The sequence below is a fragment of the Myotis daubentonii genome, chromosome 3, assembly GCF_963259705.1.
Source record: "Myotis daubentonii chromosome 3, mMyoDau2.1, whole genome shotgun sequence".
Taxonomy (NCBI): domain Eukaryota; kingdom Metazoa; phylum Chordata; class Mammalia; order Chiroptera; family Vespertilionidae; genus Myotis; species Myotis daubentonii.
This window is the reverse complement of record NC_081842.1, coordinates 4,331,964-4,354,950: the sequence shown is the minus strand read 5'-3', so window position 1 is coordinate 4,354,950 and position 22,987 is coordinate 4,331,964. Positions and strand designations below refer to the sequence as shown.

Here is a 22,987-nt window from a genome sequence, read left to right as displayed (position 1 = left end):
ATATGGGACACAGATGACAAGCGTCCCCACCTGTCTCCAGGGAGGGGAAATCCTCAGGTAAGGACTCACACAAGAAGACAAGCATCGGGCAAAGGGCCAAAAGGAAACTTCCAATCTCACACGTCAGGCATCATTGGCAGCGACCGCTCTGAGCTGTCCTTCAATGTCTCGGGGGTAACGTGGGAGCCCGTATCACAACAAGACAATCTCGGAGAACCCCGCCCTGACCTCAGTCTGCAGCAGCGTAGCCCGAAGCCACTGCCACTGTGCACCTTCCCTCATTTAGAAAATATTCATGCTTTTCTTTTCCTAAGACAGTTTCTTCTTAGTGTGGTGAAATATACATAACTTAACATTTGCCGTTTTAACCATTCTTTTTTTAATTTTGTTTTATTGCTTAAGATATTACGAAGAGTAGTACATATGTCTCCTTTTTATTTTCCCCCTTGACCTTCCCCCAGCCTCCCCTACCCCCCAGTGTCTTGTGTCCATTGGTTATGCTTATATGCATGCATACAAGTCCTTTGGTTGATCTCTTACCCTCCCCACTTCGCCTGCAACCCACCCCGTCCTTCCTGCTGTAGTTTGACAGTCTGTTCGATGCTGCTCTGCCTCTGTATCTATTTTTGTTCATCAGTTTATAATGGTCTTTATTATCCATGAATGAGTGAGATTATGTGGTATTTTTCCTTCATTGACTGGCTTATTTCACTTAGCATAATGCTCTCCAGGTCTATCCATGCTGTTGCAAATGGTAAGAATCCCTTCTTTTTTACAGCAGCATAGTATTCCATTGGGTAGCTGTACCACAGTTTTCTAATCCATTCATCTGCTGATGGGCACTTAGGCTGTTTCCAACTCTTCACTATGGTAAATTGTGCTGCTATGAACATAGGGATGCATATATCCTTTCTGATTGGTGATTCTGGCTTCTTGGGATATATTCCTAGGAGTGGGATCACTGGGTCAAATGGGAGTTCCATTTTTAACGTTTTGAGGAAACTCCATACTGTCTTCCATAGTGGCTGCACCAGTCTGCATTCCCACCAGCAGTGCAGGAGGTTTCCTCTTTCTCCGCATCCTCGCCAGCACTTGTCGTTTGTTGATTTGTTGATGATAGCCAGTCTGACAGGTGTGAGATGGTACCTCATTGTTGTTTTGATTTGCATTTCTTGGATGACTAGTGACTTTGAGCATGTTTTCATATGTCTCTTGGCTTTCTGAATGTCCTCTTTCGAAAAGTGTCTATTTAGGTCCTTTGCCCATTGTTTTAACCATTCTTTAAGTGTTTGGTTCTGTAGCATTAAACAGATTTTCACGGTTGTGCAGCCATCACCGCATTCATCCCCAGATCTCCCTCCTCTCCCCCGAACCACATGCCACACCCACGAACACAAGCCCTCCCTCCTCCCCGGCCCATGACCACGGCCACTCCACTTTCCATCTCCATGAATGTGACTCCTTAGATGCCTCAGATCAGTGGAGTCAGACAGTGTTTGTCCCCTTGTGACTGGCTTATGTCATAGCACAACATCCGTCCGTGCTGCAGCAGGTGTCAGCCTCCCTGCTTAGGCGGAACCCTATTCCGCTGTGCGGATGGACCACATTGCGCTTATCCGCACGTCAGTTCATAGACACTTGGTTGCACCCACCTGTTGGCTACTGTGAATGATGCTGCTGTGAACATGGGTGTACAGATATCTGCTCACATGTCTTCTCCTGAGCAGTAGCGACGGGAAAGCGTCGCCTGGGTTGTGGTTAAGCCACGTTCTGCTGTTTGCATTGCTCGATACAGATTTGATTCAAGGAGTCTGCTGAAATAGTTTTCCTAAAACTCATGCTGGAAAGTGAGCCAACGTGCAGCGCCTCCATGACACAAAGCCTGAGAAAGATGTCTGAACATTCTTCCCAGCTTCCTCCTCCCTCCCCAGCTCAGCCTACCTTTCCTACCTTTCAGGGAGCAAGTTTCATCCCTGCGTCTGCATGTCCTGTCCCTCCACCTCTGCTCCCTGTTGACTGCCACTCCCTCCAACACCTCACTCCGCCACCGCCCCTTCCTTATAACGCCAACCTCTCCCCTTTGGCTTCCTCTCTGCGTGTAAAGGTGCTCTATAAACACCCATCACGCACGAGAGAGAGAGAGAGAGAGAGAGAGAGAGAGAGAGAGAGAGAGAGAGGAAAGAGAGAGAAAGAGCTCCTTCTAGCTCTCTGTCTTTAAGCACAGCCTCTCCACATTCTCTCTCTCACCCCCTCCCAGACCAACCATTCCTCCCCACCTGCAACCTGGGTCTACAACCCACCACTCAGCCATCACCCCTCTCACCAGAGTCACCAGTTATAGTAGTCTCCTGTGGCTGCCACAGTTAACTCAAAGTGGAGGCCTAAGACAACAGAAGTGTATTCTCTCACAGACCTGGAGAGAATCAAGGTGAAGGAAGGCTCATGCTCCCTCCAACAGCTCTGGGGAGGGTCCTTCCTGCCTCTCTCAGCTTCTTGGTTTGGAGAACATCACCCCAACCCCTGCTTCTGTGCTCAGGTGGCCTCCCTGTGTCTCTGGATGTTCTTCTCTGTCTCTTATGTGAATGCTCAATTGGGCTTGGGGTGCAGTATGACCTCATTCATTACATCTGAAAAGATCTTATTTCCAAATAAGGTTACAATCTGAGGTTCAGGGTGGACATGGCTGTGACAGAGACACTACTCAACCAGAGTCCCAATTTCTAAGCCCAAAGACATCGCTCGGTCTCTGCAGCATCTGTTCCGGTTATTCAACACAGAAATGGTCTCATGTTTCCTACTTATTTTTTAGATGATAGAAGTATGTTAAGGGAAAAGCTAAATATAGAAAAATCAAAGAGAAAGCAAAAACACCCACAAACTTACAACTCAGAGATGGATCAAAATGAACATCTTGGAAAACATTCTTCTACACACACACACACACACACACACACACACACACACACACACACACATTTGCAAGAAGGTAATATATGCAGAGTGGATTCTATGTTCCTTATTCTGCCTTTTCGCTTAGCGCTATGGCTGGGCAACCAGCCAAGTCAATGAACACATCCCCATTCATTCAGTAAGAGGTGCTGTCTGCTGGGCACTTGTTCCAGGGCCTGAGACCCATCTGTGAATAAGACACACACCGATCCCTGCCCTTGGGGAACTTCCCTTGCCACAGGGGCCAACAGGCAGCAGAAAATTAAAAGAGTAAATAACCTCTCAGGCTGAAAGGTGGAAAGTGCGACAAAGAATTGCACAGCAGTACCAGAAGGGGCACCTGAGAACCGGGCAGCTGTGTTTACCATTTCCAAAGGGGGGTAAACAGAGGCCTCATTAAGAAGGTGGTCTTTGCACAAAGAGGTGAAGGCCCCAAAGCACTGGACAATCATTTTTCACGGCCGCATAGCATGCCATTGATGATATGTGCAGAAATGTGTTTAACCAGTGTTCTGCGGATAGATACTTCGCTCGTTTCTACTTTTTCACTGCTATACGAGAGGCTGCAATATAGCCCTGTGTACAACTGGTGAACGTTTGTGGAATTATTCCCTTGGGAGGAATGCCTAGCCCCTAATCCAAGACCTCTAACCATTTCTAAATCAGAAGACTTCCTGTCACCTGCCCTCCAGAAAGACTGCCAGTCAACACCTACAATAACACATCTGAGTTCTCAATCCCACTGCCTTCCCAACACACACTCCCCATCTGTCGTTTATTTTTAATTTTGCTAACTTTGGGGGGAGAGTGTTCTGATATTTGCGCTGCTTTTACTTTGCCGTAGTTGGACAGACTTTCCGTTTGCTTGACATCTTTATGTGCTTTTTCTCCTCTAAGCCCCTTATCCATTTCCCGTGACCATGTTTTCTATGGGACGTTTGCTGCTTTTGTAAGTTGGGAATGTGTATGTGATGTGTTGCCAATATGTTTGCTGGTTTGTCTTCCCACTTTCCTTACAAACATTTAAAATTTTTATATTGACAAAAATAACAGTGCTTTAAAATACTTTCTGGATTCCTATCATGGTTAGAACAGCTTTCCCAACTTTTAGAATTATAAAAATACATCTCCACTCCCTCGGTAGTTTTAATTTTTTCTTTGCATTTAAATCCTTAATTGACTTGGAATTCATTTTGGTATAAGAAATAAGGAAGGGCCCAGCCAGCGTGGCTCAGTGGTTGAGCATCGACTTATGAACCACCAAGCGCCTCACGGCCGCCCCTCAGGACCTCTCACGTATCCTCTTGTGCGCTGTACACACTTCACTGTCAGCAGTTCTTCTGCGTTATCCCAGTCAACCTATGTGCATGATGCTGGAGCGTGTGCAGCCAGGCGGGGGCTGAGGCTGGGGGAGGAGGGGTCTACATGGACAGCCAGCGGGCCCTGGGGCCGTGGAGGGCTGCGGCTGAGGTGGTGAGAGGTCGTTCGCACCCAGGTCTGCGCAGGCACGCAGGGAGGATGTCTGCTCTCCAAGCCGCAGCTGCAGTTCGCTGTGCCGAGCAGCTCCAAACGCTCTTGCAAATGCAATTCAGATCACCCCTCCATTCACACCTGGGTTCCGGGGAAGAAAGAAAGGTTGAGAGCCCTCGTGAGCATTCCCTTCTGGGTCCCCCGGACGCCTCTGCACCCCGGAGCTAAAGCAGCTTCTCTCCCCTGCTCAGGGCCCCTGCCATTGCCCTGGACACAGCCGCCAGCTGGGCCCCCGCTCCACACCCCACACCCCTCACTGGCCTGGCCCCCTGCCCCTTGGACTCCGGCTTCAGTCTCTCCTAGTCCCCAGGTATTCCCGCCTCGCTAGAATTTTGGTTTCTCTGGCCTCTGAGCCTGTTTTCCCACCAGCCACTATAGAGGCCCGGCCTCCCCTCCCCATCGCAAGGCAAGAAAAATTCCCCTCTGCCCGCAGGTCTCTCGGGGGCCTAAGAACTAAACGGAACGTAAGTCAGATTAGCAGGAGGAAAGCAGACGTGTTTTATTGAATTTTCCCATGTGCCTGGGAAGCTTCACAGGAGGCCCCAACGATGGGACCGAAGCAGGAAGCCTTGAGGCCTGTAGACAAAGAATAAACTGGGGAGAGCTGGCAAGACAGGGAGGCTGGGGCTCTGGGTGGTGCACGGGGAAGGAGCGACCAGGTCGGCCTGGTTTGTTTAACGCGGTTTGTTGATGCGGACTTCTCGGCCCTGCATTCCCTGTCTCTCCTGAAGCAGGGAGCGCTCCTCTGACACAGGACTTAGCTCCTGATTTCAGGAGGACAAGGCGGGTCAGCGTGTGCTTCTTGCACCGGCTGCTTCTTGCACCGGCTGCTTCTTGGGCACCTTTAACTCAAAACAGTCAGCATGCCAGTGGCAGGTTTGGGGTGGCACCTTCTGAACCCCTTCCCCATCTTCCCAGGGACACGCCTGGCCCGCACCCCGGCCTCAGCCACAGGGCACCCCGGGGGCCGCCTTCCCACCACGCTCCCAAGATCATCTGGCTTTCTCAGTTTGCTTTTAAAAGGCATTTGAGTCACCAGGACTTACCTGTTCCACCTGCTGGTTCATTGCAGGTGCCAAACGCAAACCCTCCGTCTCCCCTCCGGTCCCCTCTCCCCGCTCTTTCCCACGCAGCGCCCTCATCACAGTGCCCTCGGCCTGTGCGTGTCAGTGCTGCTGCCCATAAAGTGAAAGATGAGGCTCGATTTCATTCCAGATGCAAACTGCATAATGGCTCAGACACAGTCACTTCTTTTCTTGTTTCTAGTTGGAGGGCAGCTCTGCCACGAGCACAGGCCCCAGGCCCCTCCACTCCCCATGGAAGGGCACGGGCACAGGGGGGCACATACACTCTTTAAGGGCAGAAGGGGCCTCGGCCCGTGGCCACTCCTCAATGCGGAGGAGGCCAGGAACTGTGCTCAGTCCCGAGCTAGCAGAGGGGGAACAGGTTTGGAGGCTCACTGGCAGCTCCCGGGACTGTCCAGAGCACTCACCCCACTCACTCTAACTGTGCACACAGGCCCCCCAGCTCAGAAGGCCCGCTGAGCCCGCTGAAGTGACAGCTGAGCCAGGAAGGGGGGAAAGCAGCTTCACCGTGGGTGGCGGGGGCGGGCGTGGACTTCCTCCCTGACATTTAAAGTATGAATCTCGCTGAAGACTTAAAAAGCAGCTAATCTGACAAGCGGTCTTCTCCACGGAAGGGCTCCGGGAGACAAGGGTGCGGGTGGCTTTGCACCGTCAGGAGCTTAGCAGCTGGGTCAAAGCAAGGCACTCGCCAGGTCTGCAGCAAAGGCCTCCCGCCTGCCGGGGCGTGAGACCAGAGCTGGTCCCACTCGGGGCAAAACCAACAGTGAGATTTCAGCTGGGACCACTCGGGGCCACAATCATCGTGCCTTGTAGGGGGTGTCGTCAGTGAGAGGGACGTCACCCGCACATCCATCTAGATCTCCACTCACCTCCACCCCGTCCCAGCCTCAGCTGCTACCCTCTCACTCCTGTCCTGATATCTGTTCCAAGAAGGAGGAAGAGGAGGAGGGGGAGAGGAGGAGGAGGAGGAGAAGAGTGAGAAGGATGAGGAGGAGGAGTGGGAGGAGGAGGAAGAAGAGGAGAAGGAGGGCCGGGATCTAAAAGTCAAAGTTGCCAAACCGAACGGTCTGCTCTACAGACCAGATGGGCCTCTTCTGGGGGCTGAAATATAAGAGCAGACCTAGGCCACCGATGTCACGTTGGCACCACCTGAGTCCCACCCCCGGCTGTTTCCTTAACCAGATGAGGGTTTTCTCGACAGACTGCCTTTCTCTGTGGTTAACCAAGGGGACAAACTGTAGGTGCCGTGGACAAAACGCATGACAGGAGAGCCTGGGGGAAGAAACGGCTCATAAGCCCCTTAGGGAGCTTGGAAGGTATTGGCTGAGCAAGTAGCTTCGCATGGTGGCTTCTATGTGTGTGGTAAGCGGCCGTGCCAGACTTCCCCTTGCACTCAGATTCTAGAAGAATTTTCCTAATGCATGAGTAACTGCCGATTCTACCAATGCTTTCATCACAGGGCCTTCGGCAAAACATAGCCACACGCCAGGACTGCAGATAGTCAATGTGGAGGCAGCAACCAAATCGAATGTGTAAACACTCAAAAAAAGAGATTCCCCTACACTGTTTTAACCTTGGTATGAAATCAACCAACAAAAACCAGACCTTTTTTTTTAAATCTGAGAGATAATGTAAAGATCTTGCCCTAAACATGAGGAAAGTAGCAAAGGAACAATTTAGTTGAAAGGAAAATGTATTACGTGTCAGTTCCAGGCAGGTATGTGGTTTCATCCAACTACAACCCCATGAATTGGGCATCTTGATCACCACTTGGTAAATGCGGAAACTGAGGCTCAGTGAATTCAGATAGTGTGTTCGTCTACCTGGGCTGCCATAACAGGGACCACAAACCGGGAGGCTTAAAGAACAGAAATGTATTTTCTCACAATTCTGAGGGCTGGCAATTGAAGATCGAGGAACCAGCAGGGTTGGTTTCTGGGGACTCTGGTTGGTCTGGGAGACCTCGGCTCCTGGCTTACAGACGGCCGCCTTCCCACGGCCCTCACATGTCCTTTCCTCCAGGTACACATCCTGGTGTCTCCTCCTCTTCTTATGAAGACACCAGCCCTGTAGAATTAGGGACCCACCATATGACCTCATTCAACCTTACTTAACTCCCGAAAGGCCCCCTCTCCACATTTGTGGGGCAGGGAGAGGCGGGTGGGGAAGTGATATAAAAAGTAGCAAGTCCAAGAGCCCACATTTGCTAAGTGGAAGAGCGGAGACTGTCCGAACCCTAACATCTCTTTATCCGCAGTGTGCAGCTCCCTGCCGTGGCGTCTCAGGTGAAGCGGGAGACCCCTGGCTGAGAGCTGACTCTCAGAACTTGCTGGCCTGGAGACCCTTTCACAGCCGGGAGCTCTGTCTGCTGGGAAGGGGGTTGAAGTCCCTACACAAAGGTAGACGGCAGAGCACAGAGTCCAAGTCAACTCGGGGCCTGTCCAGACGATGCCACATAAAACTCGCTCTGTCTACTTTGTGAATAGCTACACACATGGTGTTTGGTTTGACGTTCATATCCCGCACACGGTGTGGTTTCCATGATCCCCTAAGAGCCAGCATTTCATTCGGTCTTTCTTTTCTTTTCTCCAAACCACCAGCTAACGTCCTGGAGGGCGACTCCATGGATCAGGACGTGGAGAGCCCCGTGGCCATTCACCAGCCAAAGTTGCCTAAGCAGGCCAGGGACGACCTGCCGAGACACATCTGCCGAGACCGGACCAAAAGGAAAATCCAGAGGTACGTGCGGAAGGACGGGAAGTGCAACGTGCACCATGGCAACGTGAGGGAGACCTACCGCTACCTGACCGACATCTTCACCACCTTAGTCGACCTCAAGTGGAGGTTCAACCTGCTGATCTTCGTCATGGTTTACACAGTCACGTGGCTCTTTTTTGGGATGATCTGGTGGCTAATAGCCTATATCCGAGGAGATATGGACCACATAGAGGACCCGTCGTGGACTCCCTGCGTCACCAACCTCAACGGGTTCGTCTCTGCTTTTTTATTCTCAATAGAGACAGAAACCACCATCGGTTATGGCTACCGGGTCATCACGGACAAGTGCCCGGAGGGGATCATTCTCCTCTTAGTCCAGTCGGTGTTGGGGTCCATTGTCAATGCATTCATGGTGGGGTGCATGTTTGTCAAAATATCGCAACCCAAGAAGAGGGCAGAGACCCTGGTGTTTTCCACCCACGCGGTGATCTCCATGCGGGATGGGAAGCTGTGCCTGATGTTTCGCGTCGGGGACCTCAGGAATTCCCACATCGTGGAGGCCTCCATCCGAGCCAAGCTGATCAAATCCAAACAGACCTCAGAGGGGGAGTTCATCCCCTTGAACCAGACGGACATCAACGTCGGGTATTACACCGGGGACGACCGGCTGTTCCTGGTGTCGCCTCTCATCATCAGTCACGAAATCAACCAACAGAGTCCTTTCTGGGAAATCTCCAAAGCCCAGCTGCCCAAAGAGGAGCTGGAGATCGTGGTCATCCTGGAAGGGATGGTGGAAGCCACAGGTAAGGCCTGCTCCATCCTGGGGAGTCTGTAGGACCCAGGCTCCTTTCAACCGGGTCTCACATTCTTATTTATGGGGAAGCTGCACCGCACTCACTGTTGACACCGCCCCTCACTTCATGACGTAGTATGCTCATGTAGCTTATCCCCTCAAGTCTATCCACTGAGAAGGATAGACTTTTTAAAAGGCCTTTAGAAACAAATTGATAAACAAGTGTTTTAAAAACACTGCTATATGTTAAATTTCCAAGTATTTATGTAAGTTAAAATTTCTCGCTAAAGCACCTTTTAAATGGCACTGAAACATGGTCAATTTAAATACTTGGGGTTATTTATTGCCTCACCAGGGAAGGCTTTCAGAGGAAGCCTGACAAATCGCTTTAATAAAAATGCAATTTCCCCTCTTCTTTGGGAGCTATTTGCAAGGCCCATAGCATTGTTTTATGTCGAGTGCGTGCTTGGCGTCTATCTCCATAGTCTACCTGCTGAACCCCCGGCAGACACAATCCTGCAGCCCCAGTAAATAGCTCCAGCAGGAAAGCAAAAAGCCGAAGATCCATTCGTCGCAACCCCATTGACCTCTCATTGGTGTGCTTTAGGGAAGATCATCTGCTCTCAGAATAGAGAGCTGGTCTGCTTTTATTGAAGTCTTCACTCATATCTGAACTTTACACGTGTTATTCATCCCACCAGCAAAACAGGTTCTGCCCGTGTTTATCTGTAACTGTCCACAAAACAGAGCCGTAAACTCTGACCTAAGCTAGCAATGGTTTCGTCCAGAAATCATATAAACTAGAACCGTAACTCATCAATTTCTTTACTGTTCTTCTGAGCATCGATAGTAGCCTTGGCATCCTGTCTAGTTATGCAATCGGCCCTTCTGTGCTTGGAAATCTTTAACTGGAGGCTCAAGGTTGGTTTATCTCGTCTGAAAATACATGGCCCACAGACAGGCCCCAGATTCCTCATCAACCCCTAAGCTGACCTCCGTCATCCCTTCAAAAGAAAGTCGTTGGTCCCGTGTCTCCGCCTGCCTGTGCCCAGCAGGCAAGGTCATCCCTCTAGCCAGTTTCTCTCCTGGTGGAAACTTTGCCATCAGTCTGTAAATGCAATCAGCAATGAAAATGTGAGTGGCTTTGCATGGAGCTCGGTGGTTTGCGTGGGCTCCTTTCCATAGAACTAAAGGAACAGGGACCTAATCCGAAAACAGCTGTCAAGAATAGCAAAAGAATGATTGTGGAATACTAAAAGATTGCTACAGATGTGAACAGGGCTATCTGTTACTTTAGCCTGACTTCGGATGTATTCCTGAAGCCATGGTTGTATGTTTGGGGGAATGGAGAGGTAGGAGAGAGGGAGGGAGCAATTTAAACCGGGAGCCCTGTCATTTCCCACAGACCAGAAACTTCTCCCACGGGGCTGAGCACAGGGACTCTGGATCCCCCTAGTGGTGGCCCCTGCGACACAGCCTCTGGCAGCATAAACCAACCACTCATGATGCAATTTGAATATTAGATTTCTCACTATCAACTCTCCCAATAGGACCTGAGGGAGGGCAGTGGACAAGCCTTGTTATCGTTGCATCTCTGAGCTCAAGAAGCAAAAGCCACTGGAAATATGTACTTTCTGGTTAGTGGTGTTCATCTGAGCTTCAAACTGTAGGAGCTGAGCTTCATGCTCGCTCCACCCAAAACTCAATCTCAAAAAAATACATGACCCTGGAATAAGCAAATTATCCTGTGATGTGCCTGAGCTGGCATTCTCCCTGGGGCAGGCCCTGTCTTTCTGAGGACCGTTTGTAATGCCTGAACCTTTCTAAAGAGAGGGGCGTCGTCTTCTTGATAATTCATAGTGATGCTTGCCACGGCCTTTCTACTACTTTCTTGGAGGAAAGGGGGAAGGTGCCAGAAAAAAAGAAAAGATTCAAAACACCTGCCTTTGTTCTTGGAAAAAGGAAACCCCTATTAACTTTCTATTTAAACAAAAAAAAAGTTTTCTAACTTCTGGAAAGTGAAGGGAAGAATGTTCTAGAAAGTCCTGGGCTTGTCTGGAAGCTGGACATGTCTTGTTCCTTTCCTGGTGGGATTCATACAATTCAGTGCTTATAGCACATCTGATCTCTTAAGCTTCAGGGGAATGCTTTTCTTTGTGAATGAAAAACACTGTTGGTATTTGTGGGCATTAAACAGATCCTTAGGGGGAAGAAATGCTTCAATGAGTCAAAGTCACAGGAAAAAATTAATGTGGATCAAATGCGCACTGAGAAAAACAAATTCGCAAGGGCCTAATTATTCATTGGAGGGCTGGATGGGACACCAAGAGCCTTGACTACAGTGAGCTGGCACAAAATGGCTTCCGCTCTACTCATTTCTCCTTTCAAAAATGTCTTAGTTGACCTTAAACTACTATCCGTGATCTCAGTTAGCGGGCCTATTTCAAGGACGAGCCCCACATTGCAACCCTGATGCAGTGCCCTCTCCCTGTCACCCACGTGTGGGCATACGTGGATCAGAACATGGTATTTCTGGAGAGCTGAGCTGCCCTGGGGAAGGCTGGCCACCCGGTCCTTCAGTCAGCTGGGTCCCAGGCTCAGCACAGAACATCTGGCAGATGATTCCAACGCCAGTGGCACTGCAGCAAGCCTTTGCCCAGCACTCAGAGTCAGGCTCATTTTTAGAAAATGAAAGTAAGAACCTTGAGGGTAGGGTGTGCATCTTGCCCAACCCCGGTGCCCTGCAGGTCATGACCCCAGGCCTTCACTCGATGAGTTCTCTGGCCTCATAAAAGGCAGACTCTGAGTTCTCTGGCCTCATAAAAGGCAGACTCGCATCCACAAAAGACAGACCCACATCCTCAGGGGATGGCTTCAGTCTGAGTCTGCCCAGACTCGGAGAAATGTGTACAGTGACCTCTAAGAACCTTCCAGTCATGTGATTCTATTTTTGAAAATGAATCAAACCCTGCAAAATTCTGACACCCACCACCCAGACATCTGGGAACTGGCCGTGTCTCATCCCACAAATATATTTTTTAAGGGAGCCCTTTATGTTCCTGACACATGGGTGATTTTGAGATAGTGATGTTTACAGAAGGGTTCATAGCTACATAAACAAACACGCTCAGCAGCTGTGGAGAATGTGCATTTAAATAGTAAAGCATTCACATGGACGGTTATTTATGGTGGGTAAATTGGCCTAGAGGCTAGATGACAGCCACACAGAGCTGGGCCCGTTGCCAGCCAGCTCCTCACCATAGCCTTTCTGATTGATGAACTTCCATATTTACACCCAGTGATTATGCAACTATGACAAGCAGCCCTTTCCAACACCTCCGCCAATGTGCTCCATAGATAAACCCCATCAAGCTGGGGTTTTTACACTTTTTATTATGTAAACTATAAAATGTATACAAGAATTGGCCAAATAGTATAACCCACTCCCATGTACCCATCATTTAATTACTATAATTGTCAATTTATGCCCAAAACTTGTCCCATCTATATCACCACTCACTAACTGCTCCCAGCATCATATTTTATCTGCAAAATTTTCAGTATGTATCGTAAAAGATAAGGACCCTTTTAAAAACATAACTATAACACCATTAGGACCCCAAAAATAATTAATGATCATCTCTTCAGATCTAATATCTAAGTGTTCCAATTTCCAATTGTCTCATAAATGTCTTTTTAAAAAAATTTTTTAATCTGCTGGTTTGACTCGGGATGCAAATGAAGTTAACACACTGGTTGGTTGCAATCTCTTTTTAGCCTCTTAATCTATGACTTCCCCTTCCATCCCTGTTTTCTTATTCCTTGAATTTTTTTCTCAAAGAAGAAAACTTCTGAAAGATTTAAGTATGGCATGAAAAATTGGGGAAAGTGGAAGTGGGTGGGGCAAACCGGAAGTGTGTGGTGAGAAACCGGAAGTGTGTGGTGGCAAAGGGGAAGTGGGTGGTAGTGAACCGGAAGTTGGTGGTAGTGAACCGGAAGATGGTGGTGGCAAACAGGAAGTGGGTGTCAGCAAGCAGTTCTTCACCACTGGGAAGCTCAGTTCCATCGCTAGAATAATATTATCCACACGAAGAAAGTCAGCTCGCAGGTCATAGCATTTTTAATTGGGAGGAGTCCTTGGTGGATTCTTAGCTGAGGAAATGGAGGCCTGGCTAAGGCCCATTGGCCTCTGGCAGAGCCGGAAGTGGACATCCAAGGCCCCTGACGGTGGCTCAGCCCCGGGTTTAGTGCCTTTTGCAACGCGAGAGCTGCTGGTCCATGAAGAATCGGTAGAGAGACGCGCCCGAAAGAGACAGCTGGTGTTTCGTGGGCAGACGGGCTTTCTTCTCTTCGCCGCCACCGTTAGCTCCTCTTTTGCTGTAAGGTTCCTCTGTTGGTCTCCCATGTTACCGACTCATTTTAAAATTCTTTATGCGTTCCCATGAGTTTTTAAGAGCCGTCTATTAAAAAGAGGTAACGCCGCCAAGAAAGTTCTGGAATTGAAATTAGGTAAGCAATGTCTACAAAGATACGCCTGGGAGAGCAGGCTGCTCTATCTGCTCTGATTTCCAAGCGCCAGCTTCCCTTTCTGCCATCAGGAAGCCACTCGGCTGTCACGGGGGAGAACCTGAGCCCAGGCAGCTGGACAGTGGCTGCTCGGATCAGGCGGCTGGGGCTTGGCGTCTCAGGACCTTAAGCTGTTTCTGATAGCGATGTTTCATAGCCATTGCCTTCCACAGCCCTTACTTCCTCCTTTTGATAAGATACTGCTAATCCCTCAAGTGGCAAGCCATTTTCTCCAGATTTACTGCTTTCCTCTTAAGAGTTTCTAACCCCAGCTACCTGCCTACCTTGGGAAAACAGTTGGTTGATGAGACCTGAATGTTAAGCACTTGGGTAAAAATCACCTCTGTGAGGAGTAATGTTTTTAAAAACTCAAAGACGTGAATGCATTTTTCCTAAGTAGAAATCTACTGTCAACATCAAGAAATCCAACAGTCCCTTCTTTGAGCATTAGGTTTAAGTGACCTACTTGGGGCCTCCTTTCAAATGTCCACCGCGGTGTAATACACCGGGAGTGTCATTAGCTGGATGAAAAGTGATAACACCTGCCCCCAGGTATGCTGAACTTTTTGTGATCCTCCTCAGTTTGAGGACACTGTGTTCTGGTTCATCAGATGTCCTAACAATCTGAGGTCGGATGCTGTAGGGCACACATGGAGTTTTAAAGTTTTCCATCATCCCTCCAAAAGGAAGAACACTGCAACTGTGCTAAGCATTATGACTCTGTGAGACATTTCCTATCATTTAAAAGGCATTGAATGGCCCATAAGAGGTAGTGCATCAAGGTTACCCAATATTATTGTGGTTGAAAAGGCCAAAATACTGGATAATCATGAAAGTTTTTCATTATTAGAACACCAGTTCCAGAAAATTCATTGTCCTTCATTCTCCCAATAGGCCATGAGGAGCTGCTAACATGGAAGCTCAGTAGAAATCAGTGATGATCACATGATATAAACAATTTAGAATTCAAACCCAAGGGAGCGGGGCGGGGGGGGAGGCGCTGCGGAGGGCGGGCGGGAATGAACTAGCACCTCAACATTAGCTCTGAATCAAACTCTAAAGTCGACACTCATGTTAGAAAGAAACGCACATTCAAATTAAGAGAGGAGAGTCGAATAGTGGGAAGTCCCTAATTAGTGTCTCCTTAAATAAATAGAGTTTTGTTATTCCCTAGGGCATTCAGTAATATGAGTATTGACAGCATGTGCCAGTGAAGCAGTGTTACCCAGAAATTTCTAATGACCAGAAGAGAATTATTGGAGGAAAACACATAAATTACACACACACACACACACACACACACACACACACACACACCTAAACAGCCAGGGGTACTTCTTCCCCAGTTGAGTATGCCCTTGTTCCTCATCCTACACCAACCTACACACAAATCTTGTTTGTTCTATTAATTATTTAGTACACCTCTTTGTTTAAAGTAATCTCAGCTATAGCTCAGTCTAATCTGTACTTCTTTGTATTATTTAATGTGTTGGGTTTGAATCATCTTGGGTTCAAATCATGGTTGCTACACTCACTGGCTTATTCAACCTCTCTTGTGCCCCAGTTTTGCCATTCTAAAATGGGAACAAACGTGGTACCTACCTCACCGGTGACCTTTCAGCATCCCAAATTCTATCAGATCATTTCTTCCCCCACACACTGCACAGGCAGGAGAGGGCAAAGCTTGAGGAGGACAGGAAGCCAGGCAGTCAGAAGGGCCAATCCCAAGGAGTGGCCCCACTGTTTGCAGGAACCTTGCAGCTAGTGCCTCCACAGAATGGCCAGCACCTCCCCTCTGAAGGCCCTCTGAATGGTCAAATGGCAAGTGTTAACCTGTGGTGATAGCCAGCACAAGAATGCACACTCACCACGTGAAGAGTAGATGCCAGCCTGGCCTCTGCCCCAGTTACCTGATATGAATTACAAATCAGCGGATCTGAATTAATGAGAATCACTGGGCTCAGAAGAGACTCCGCATTCCTATAAATAGTAACATTTCATCGTTATCATTTCTGCCTAACGTGGACATGAATATAGATATTCTCAGGTCTTCTAAGGCAACTGCTCAGTGAGAACAGGACCAATAGTCTGCATCTGAAAACAACATTTCTATGATCCCAATTCCCCTCCCAGATTTTTCATAAAGTACTCTGAGATATCAGTTGAAACCTCAATTTAGAAAATGTATTTTTGTGCTGCTAGCTCAACTAAGTAATATTTACTTCCATAAGAAGCCCTTATAGATACTCCCCTTAAAAGTATACACATACTTCAGCAAAGCAGACTGTACTAGTAGAAGTTAATTTCTACATGGCCAACTTCACTGTTCTCTATTTACGAAGGATGATAAATATACTGTAGCAATCTGCTTCAGCTGAGTCATGCTGCAGTAACAAACAACTCCAAGGGCTTAAAACACAAAGGGTTATCTCTCATTCACAGCACATGTTAGCTGGCGCTCTGTTCACATCCTGCTTACTCCAGGTTGCAGACCGAAAAAAAAACATGCCGTTCTCATGGCAAGAAGGGAAATGGCAAAACACCTCACTTCTACTCACCATCTATTAGTCACAGCAAGTCATATGGCAGTGCCTGATGTCCATGGGCAAATATTCTTTCACAGGGACTTGAAATCAATAATTGAGAAAAATAATATAATCACAGATACCCACGTGCTTTCGAAAACCAATACACTGAGTTGAAAGCGTTGTGCAAGTTAGGGTTTAAAACATGGGGTGTCCGTTAGTGTTGTCCACCAGATATGCCCGGCTTTCATCCTTCCAGACACACATCAGGGTCACATTTTCCTGTTCCTTTTGACCATGGTCTTGTGATTCACATTTGCCCCAACATTATAAGCATAGCCATGATTATCACCCTCATGGAAATGTTACAAGATAACATATAACATGCCCTCCCCCCCACGTTTATGGTTCTCACAAAAACACAGGTCTCTGTTATCCCAGACCCTTGGCTGGCTTTGAAGAGTAGATCCCCCACCAAGTCACCTGGTCATGTAACATGACTGAGAACTAACCTTGTGTTAGGTTAAGCCACTGAAGTGTGGATTGTTTGTTACCACAGTAAAATCTAGCATAAGTTGCCTGATACGAAATGTCATGCTAACATTTTGACAAGTTGCACACTGCTATTAGCTCCCGAATGGCTGTGAAATGAATTTGTGGCCAGCTATTTTGCAGAATTCCTCCCTCCTTTAAATTCCATCTTCGCTCACTAAGACTTTGAGGTCAGACGAGCTGAATTCAATTTTTGTCTCCAGCTTTGATAATCCGTGTGATTGGACATATCATATTCCTATCACCAAACCTCTTCTTCCATTCCGAAAAATGGGAATGACACATACAGAGAACGAACTGATGGTTGCCAGATGGGAAGGAGGCTGGGGGTCTGGGATAAAATGGTAAAGGGATTAAGAAGTACAAATTGGTAGTTACAAAACAGACACAGGGATGGAAAGTACAGCGTAGGGAATCCAGTCAATAATATTGTAATAATATGTATGGTGCCAGGTGGGCACTAGACTTATCCGGGGGAGCACTCAGTAAGCTATAGAAATGTCTAACCACTATGTTTTAACCCTGAAACTAATATAATATTGAATGTCAACTGTGATTTAAAAAATTAAATTTAAAAAATAGGAATGATACCAGAGAATTCCATGAGATAATACATGCAAATCATACATCCTCGGACCCGGAACAGAGTGAGTGTTCAGTAAATTTAGAGAGTGAGTCAAAGATCCTGTAAGCCATACTATTCTCACCCACCACTCATTAGGTGCCTACTAGATACCTGGTACTTTTTTAGATGCTTTCTATAGATTATTGTCAATACTCGAAATCTTGAAAGGTAGGGATCATCCGCATTTAACAAGCAAAGAGGTTGACTCTCAGTGGGGCGTTGGGGAGAGAGTGCCTTGCCCAAGCTCCCCCAGCTGGTGAGGTGGTACAGCCAGGATTCCATCTGAGGGCTGCCCACCTTCCCAATCCACCAGCCCAGAGGACAGTACACAAAGGCACACTTAGAGTAGTAGTTGTTGATTAAAGTTTATTAATGCACTGATGATTAGGACTCCATCATATACTCTCTTTCTATTCCCGGCCTTGGCTTCCCCATCAGGCTCACCTCACCAGACCGCAGGAGGCAGACGGGGTAAACCCGCTCTCGCATCACAGTTGGCGTTGAGTCTCTTGAAAGGGCACCTACTGGCTCATGCTCTGAGACTCTGCCCAAGTCACTGTGATAAGGTGTCTGTGCCAGTTGATGCTCTGGGCCATCCCAAACAGCATGGTGCCATGCCAAGAATAACCCCAAGTACAACCAAGCAGCCAGCTCACAGGTCCATAGGGGAGAGAAAGATAAAGTTCAGCATTTGGGGGAAGAATCCATTTTGGCTCTGCTAGGAAGCACCATAATACAAATATTCAGGCTTTGAGCAGCCCCGTCTGCAATACGTTCAACAAGGCATTCTGGGGGCTTTTGATGATCATCATCACTTTTCTCTAGTCACTGAGACCATCCTTAGAAGACTTTACTTAAACATTTGCTAAGTAAATATATTTTCTTTTCAATTTTCTCAAGCATATTTTGTACAGGGTGAGTATCAGTAGAAACCTGTGGAATTAATGGGTCAGGGAGGGACTGGTGGATAATGACATAAGACAGTGGTTCTCAACCTCCTGGCCCTTTAAATACAGTTTCTCATGTTGTGACCCAACCATAAGATTATTTTCATTGCTACTTCATAACTGTCATGTTGCTACTGTTATATATCGTAATGTAAATATCTGATATACAGGATGGTCTTAGGCGACCCCTGTGAAAGGGTCGTTTGACCGCCAAAGGGGTCGCGACCCACAGGTTGAGAAACGCTGACATAAGAGAAGAACACAGTAGATAGGACCAAGGAGACAAGACCAAAGGTTGAATCGAAAATGGATTAATGCTATGTTCTCAATGGACCAAACTGAATTCTGTTTTTACAACTCAGAGAGCTAACGCAGGAATAACGTATTGTCATGTATTTGCTTTAGATGCTTGGTTATATATATCGTCTGTCTCTCCAAACAACGTTGGAAAGGTGTACAACCTGAGGGGAACAAAAATGATGCTGGTCCATGATTCTTGCAGAAACTCTTAAGAATCCACAAGGTCCAACTTGAGACAAGAAAGATTCCAAACTCTGGGTCTTTCCAGCACGATTCCTCTGTGTTCACCCAGAGGGGCCTCCACATGATCAGCCTGGCCTGCAGACCCCTTGTCACAGCCCCCAGGGTGAAGGGAAGAAAGAGAGTCCGTTCATTAAACCAACACAGATGGGTCCTGACTACATGAGGAGGCAGGCAGCTTGACAGGCCATCAACAAACCAGGCCAAGAGCAACGAAGGGCAGGGACGTGTCCCATACAATGCCACAGCCTCTGCCGGGAAGGCATCTGAGTCACTCCCTGTGCTTGGGGCCTCACCTGGGGCTGGAAATGCATATCCCTGACATTGCAGAGGCTAGTGGCGGGCACTCTGAGTTCCCAGGCCGGCAAAGCAAAGTGTCCTCCATTGTCACACTGAAGGGTAGAATGACACAGTCACATTTCTTGCCTAGAGTTCAGTCTGATACCTGCCCAACCAGGGGAAGGGGGCATCTCATGAACAATGAGCATCCATAACATGGGAAGGAAGGCGGTGGCCCGGTGGGCAGGACACAGAGAAGGTGTTAGACAAAAATGTGCAGCTGTCTTCAGTTCTTCTCACACGGCCTGCCCTAGGGTCTCTTCTTGTGATGAAACGAAATCCATAGGTGAATCCAAGAAGCATGCATTTAAATTTAAATACTTAGTCTGGGATTTTTTTCCATCCACCAAAATCATGATTTTCACTTTCTCATCTCTCTTCACTCTTCCAAAACCACTTCCTCTTAGATAACAGCCTGGCTTCACTCTTAGTTGAGAAAATAGAGAAAATCAGACTGGAACACTGGCATCCTCACAGGACGTTACCCGCTGCCTAGGCCCTTAAGCACTGTCGGTCTTCCCTCCTGTGGCTGCACAGCCCGTGCCACCCAAGGCCCCTCTGGATCCTATCCCTTCGCCTGACCCAAAGACTTTTAGACAGCACTCTCTTCTTCTTTCCTCCATCATCAGTTCCTTTCTTTTTTTTTTTTAATATATTTTATTGATTTTTTACAGAGAGGAAGGGAGAGGGATAGAGAGCTAGAAACATCGATGAGAGAGAAACATCGATCAGCTGCCTCCTGCACACCCCCCACTGGGGATGTGCCAGCAACCAAGGTACATGCCCTTGACTGGAACCGAACCTGGGACCCTTCAGTCCGCAGGCCGACGCTCTATCCACTGAGCCAAACCGGCCAGGGCAGGTCCTTTCTTAATAGTTTATTTCCATGAACACAAAAACATTCCCTAAGATCTGTCATCTTGAAGAACAAACAAAAATAGAACTATACTTGTCTTGGGATCATGGAATGTCCCATTTCTCAACTCTCCTTTCCACGTCACTTCTAGAAAGAATTGTCTGTCATCTCCATTGCCACTTTTCTACTTCCCACCCCAAACGGGCTTCTTACCCGCAACCATTGCCCAAGCGCTGGACTGCTGCCTGCCATAGTGCTCCTTTGTCAGATGAGGAAAGGGCATCCCTGCTCAGGGCACTGGACCGACATCTGCTGGGAGCCCGTGTAATAAAGATACCCCCTTAGATGGAGCGAGTTGTGCAGTGTCGGCCTGCACAGCTGTGTGTGGCAGCCCTGGCTAAGTCTGTCCACTCCAACTCATGCCTGTCTCCAGTACCCAAACATCCTCTCCGCTCCAGCGTCTTGGCCACAGCACTGGCTCCCCACCAGTGCTTGCCCCGGAACCCCCGGCTTCCACACCAGCTTCCCTACTGCAGGCTCTCGTTTCTCAATTTCCCCTCCTCGCAGTTGTCAACGTAAACCGTGTAACCTACACAGCCCATCCCCTCACGCAGACATTCTCCGTGGCTTCTGAGTAGCTGAAGGACAAAGACCAATCTGCTTCGCATGTGACAGTCATGCCACTGCCGGGTGTCCTTGTCACGTTCTCCACGTGTGTGTGTGGCTGCAGTTCCCGAGCATACCTGGCGACTTTGCCGCTGGCCTGCACATGGGCTATATGATGTTGTCTCCACCAGGAATATCCTCCCCCATCCACCCTCCCCACAACTCCTACTCGCCCACGGGGTCTCCTGGCAAATGCTGCCCCTGTGAAAGCTTCCTGGCCGCCTGGCAAAGTCAGGGGTCCTCCCTCTCTGCTTCCCCTGCATTTCTACAGATCTCCATGGTGTCTCGCTGCGTTGTGGGTGATTGGCCACATGGCTGGATGTCCCCAACAGACTCTCCAGTTTTGAGGATAAAGATTATGCCTTTGATTTTTTTTAATTATTATTATTATTCCCAACAACTAGCACAATCTGGCACTTGGTAGGTGCTCAACAAAAAGGATGAATACATAAATGACTATTTAAAATGAAGGATCTGGCCTTTCTAAGTGTGTCGCAGGCTCCGAAGCGTTCATGTTACCTCAACTCCACCAAGACCCCAGGCTACATCTGCCTTCCCTGGGAGGCTGTTCCATCATTAAATTTAAAAATTAAAGACACATTTTATTGAAAAAGCCTGTTTATGCTTGGGGATGCTTTCCCATCCAATATTCACCATGTTTCTTATAAACACCATCCCAGAGAAGTACAGATGGTGCAAAGCAGGGATCCTAAAGGAAAACTTGTCCCAGAACTTGGTCTCCAATCACACAAGAGGCTGTGCCAAGGAGAAGGGTCCCTGTGCCTTTTTTTAAGGTGGCTCTGGTCCCCTGCATGCCCTTGGGGCCAGGAGACTGGACTCCGGAGCGAGTGTTCCTCGTGGCTTCCATTCCGCCTCATTCCGTGCATGGGTGATGGTGTCGGTTCCACTCACAAATTTCCTCCCTCGGCCACGGCTCACAGAAGCTCAGAGTTGAAGGGTGATCCCTTGATCCAAGTTTCTACCCCAAAAAGAAGGGCTCTCACTGTACCTCGCCTGCTGCTGTAACAAAGGATGAGGGCAAACAGCCTGCTCCAGGCCTTTCTGCAGGTAAAACAACAGGCAAGGCGTCTTAGACTGAAGTGTATTCCATCTGCAGGCAAGGATTTGCCAGAACCTTCCATGTGCCTGGCATTGGGCAAAGTCAGAAAAACAGTCCTGCCCTTAAGGATCTCACATGTTAGAGCAGGGGGTTGGCAAAATGTTTTCTGTAAGGGACCAGGTAATAAATATTTCAGACTTGGTGACGTCCCTGTCACAACTGTTCAACTCTGCCAGCATCGCGCTCAAGCGGCCAGAGGCAAACGTTTAAAAATGAGCGTGCTGTGTCCCAATAAAATTTTACTTCTGGACACATATCACTTTCACGTGTCATAAAATATTATTCTTCTTTGGTGTGTTTTCCCCCAGCCATTTTTAAATGTCAAAAGCGCTTTAGCTCTCCCCAGCGCTAGTGGATGGATGACATGAAACAAATTACTACCCAATGCAAAGTGGACAGAAAGGGAACGTGTTAAATGGGGAGGTGGGCCAGTGGTATGCGAGCTCTCCTCTCTACTGCGGGCCAGATGCCCCCACATCATCATTGCCCACTGCAGCAAGGGAGAGGCAGCCTATCCACCCAGAGCTGAAATCATTTGCATACACTTTGCATTTGCATGCACTTTGCATTTGCAATTCCCCAGTGAGAATATAATAGGGAGCAGAGGTTTCCTGACCTTTGAGAAGAGCTAAAATTGAACTTCTGTTCAAAGCAAAGATTCATCAGTAAACAGTACTATTATTAACTTCGTGTTTTAAGGGAAAAGAATACAAGGCGGAACATTTTTGTTTCACAAGTGCTGGCACCGACTCTCCCGTGTCCTTCTCTGCTTGCTCTGTTGTTCTTGGGGTGAAAAGCACTCCCACTACTTAAAGGGTCCCAGCCCTTCTCCCAGCAATATTTATTCTTAGGTCAATCCATTTGGAGATTGAGGATCCCAATCCCTGTTCCAACCCCAAATAGCCTTTCTTTGTCCTAGGGCAGCACCCACACCCCCTGTCCTTAGTAGGCGGGGCGGAGCATACAGTAATTAGCATAAATGAGACCGCTCCAGGTTGGCTATAAATCACACAGGCACACAACACAGCCCTGCCTCTCACTCTGGCAGTTACGGGATTCAGTCTACCCAGAAAGGTGTCCTTACAAATTCCTCAGGCAGCTTGCTGTCCACAGTTCCCGAAGGGACACTGCTCGACCCTTCCAGTCACCGCCCCAACCCGATGTGCTCAGTGGGAA

At 48.1% G+C, this 22,987-nt stretch overlaps 1 protein-coding gene across 1 annotated transcript in view; it reads left to right on the top strand.

Annotated features, from left to right (window-relative positions):
• Positions 1–22,987, top strand: part of KCNJ6 (potassium inwardly rectifying channel subfamily J member 6) — a 163,802-nt gene that overhangs the window by 122,187 nt on the left and 18,628 nt on the right. The window contains exon 3 of the mRNA XM_059686468.1: positions 8,165–9,085. Coding sequence (XP_059542451.1) covers positions 8,165–9,085 — 921 coding nt within the window. The remainder of the gene's footprint in view (positions 1–8,164; positions 9,086–22,987) is intronic.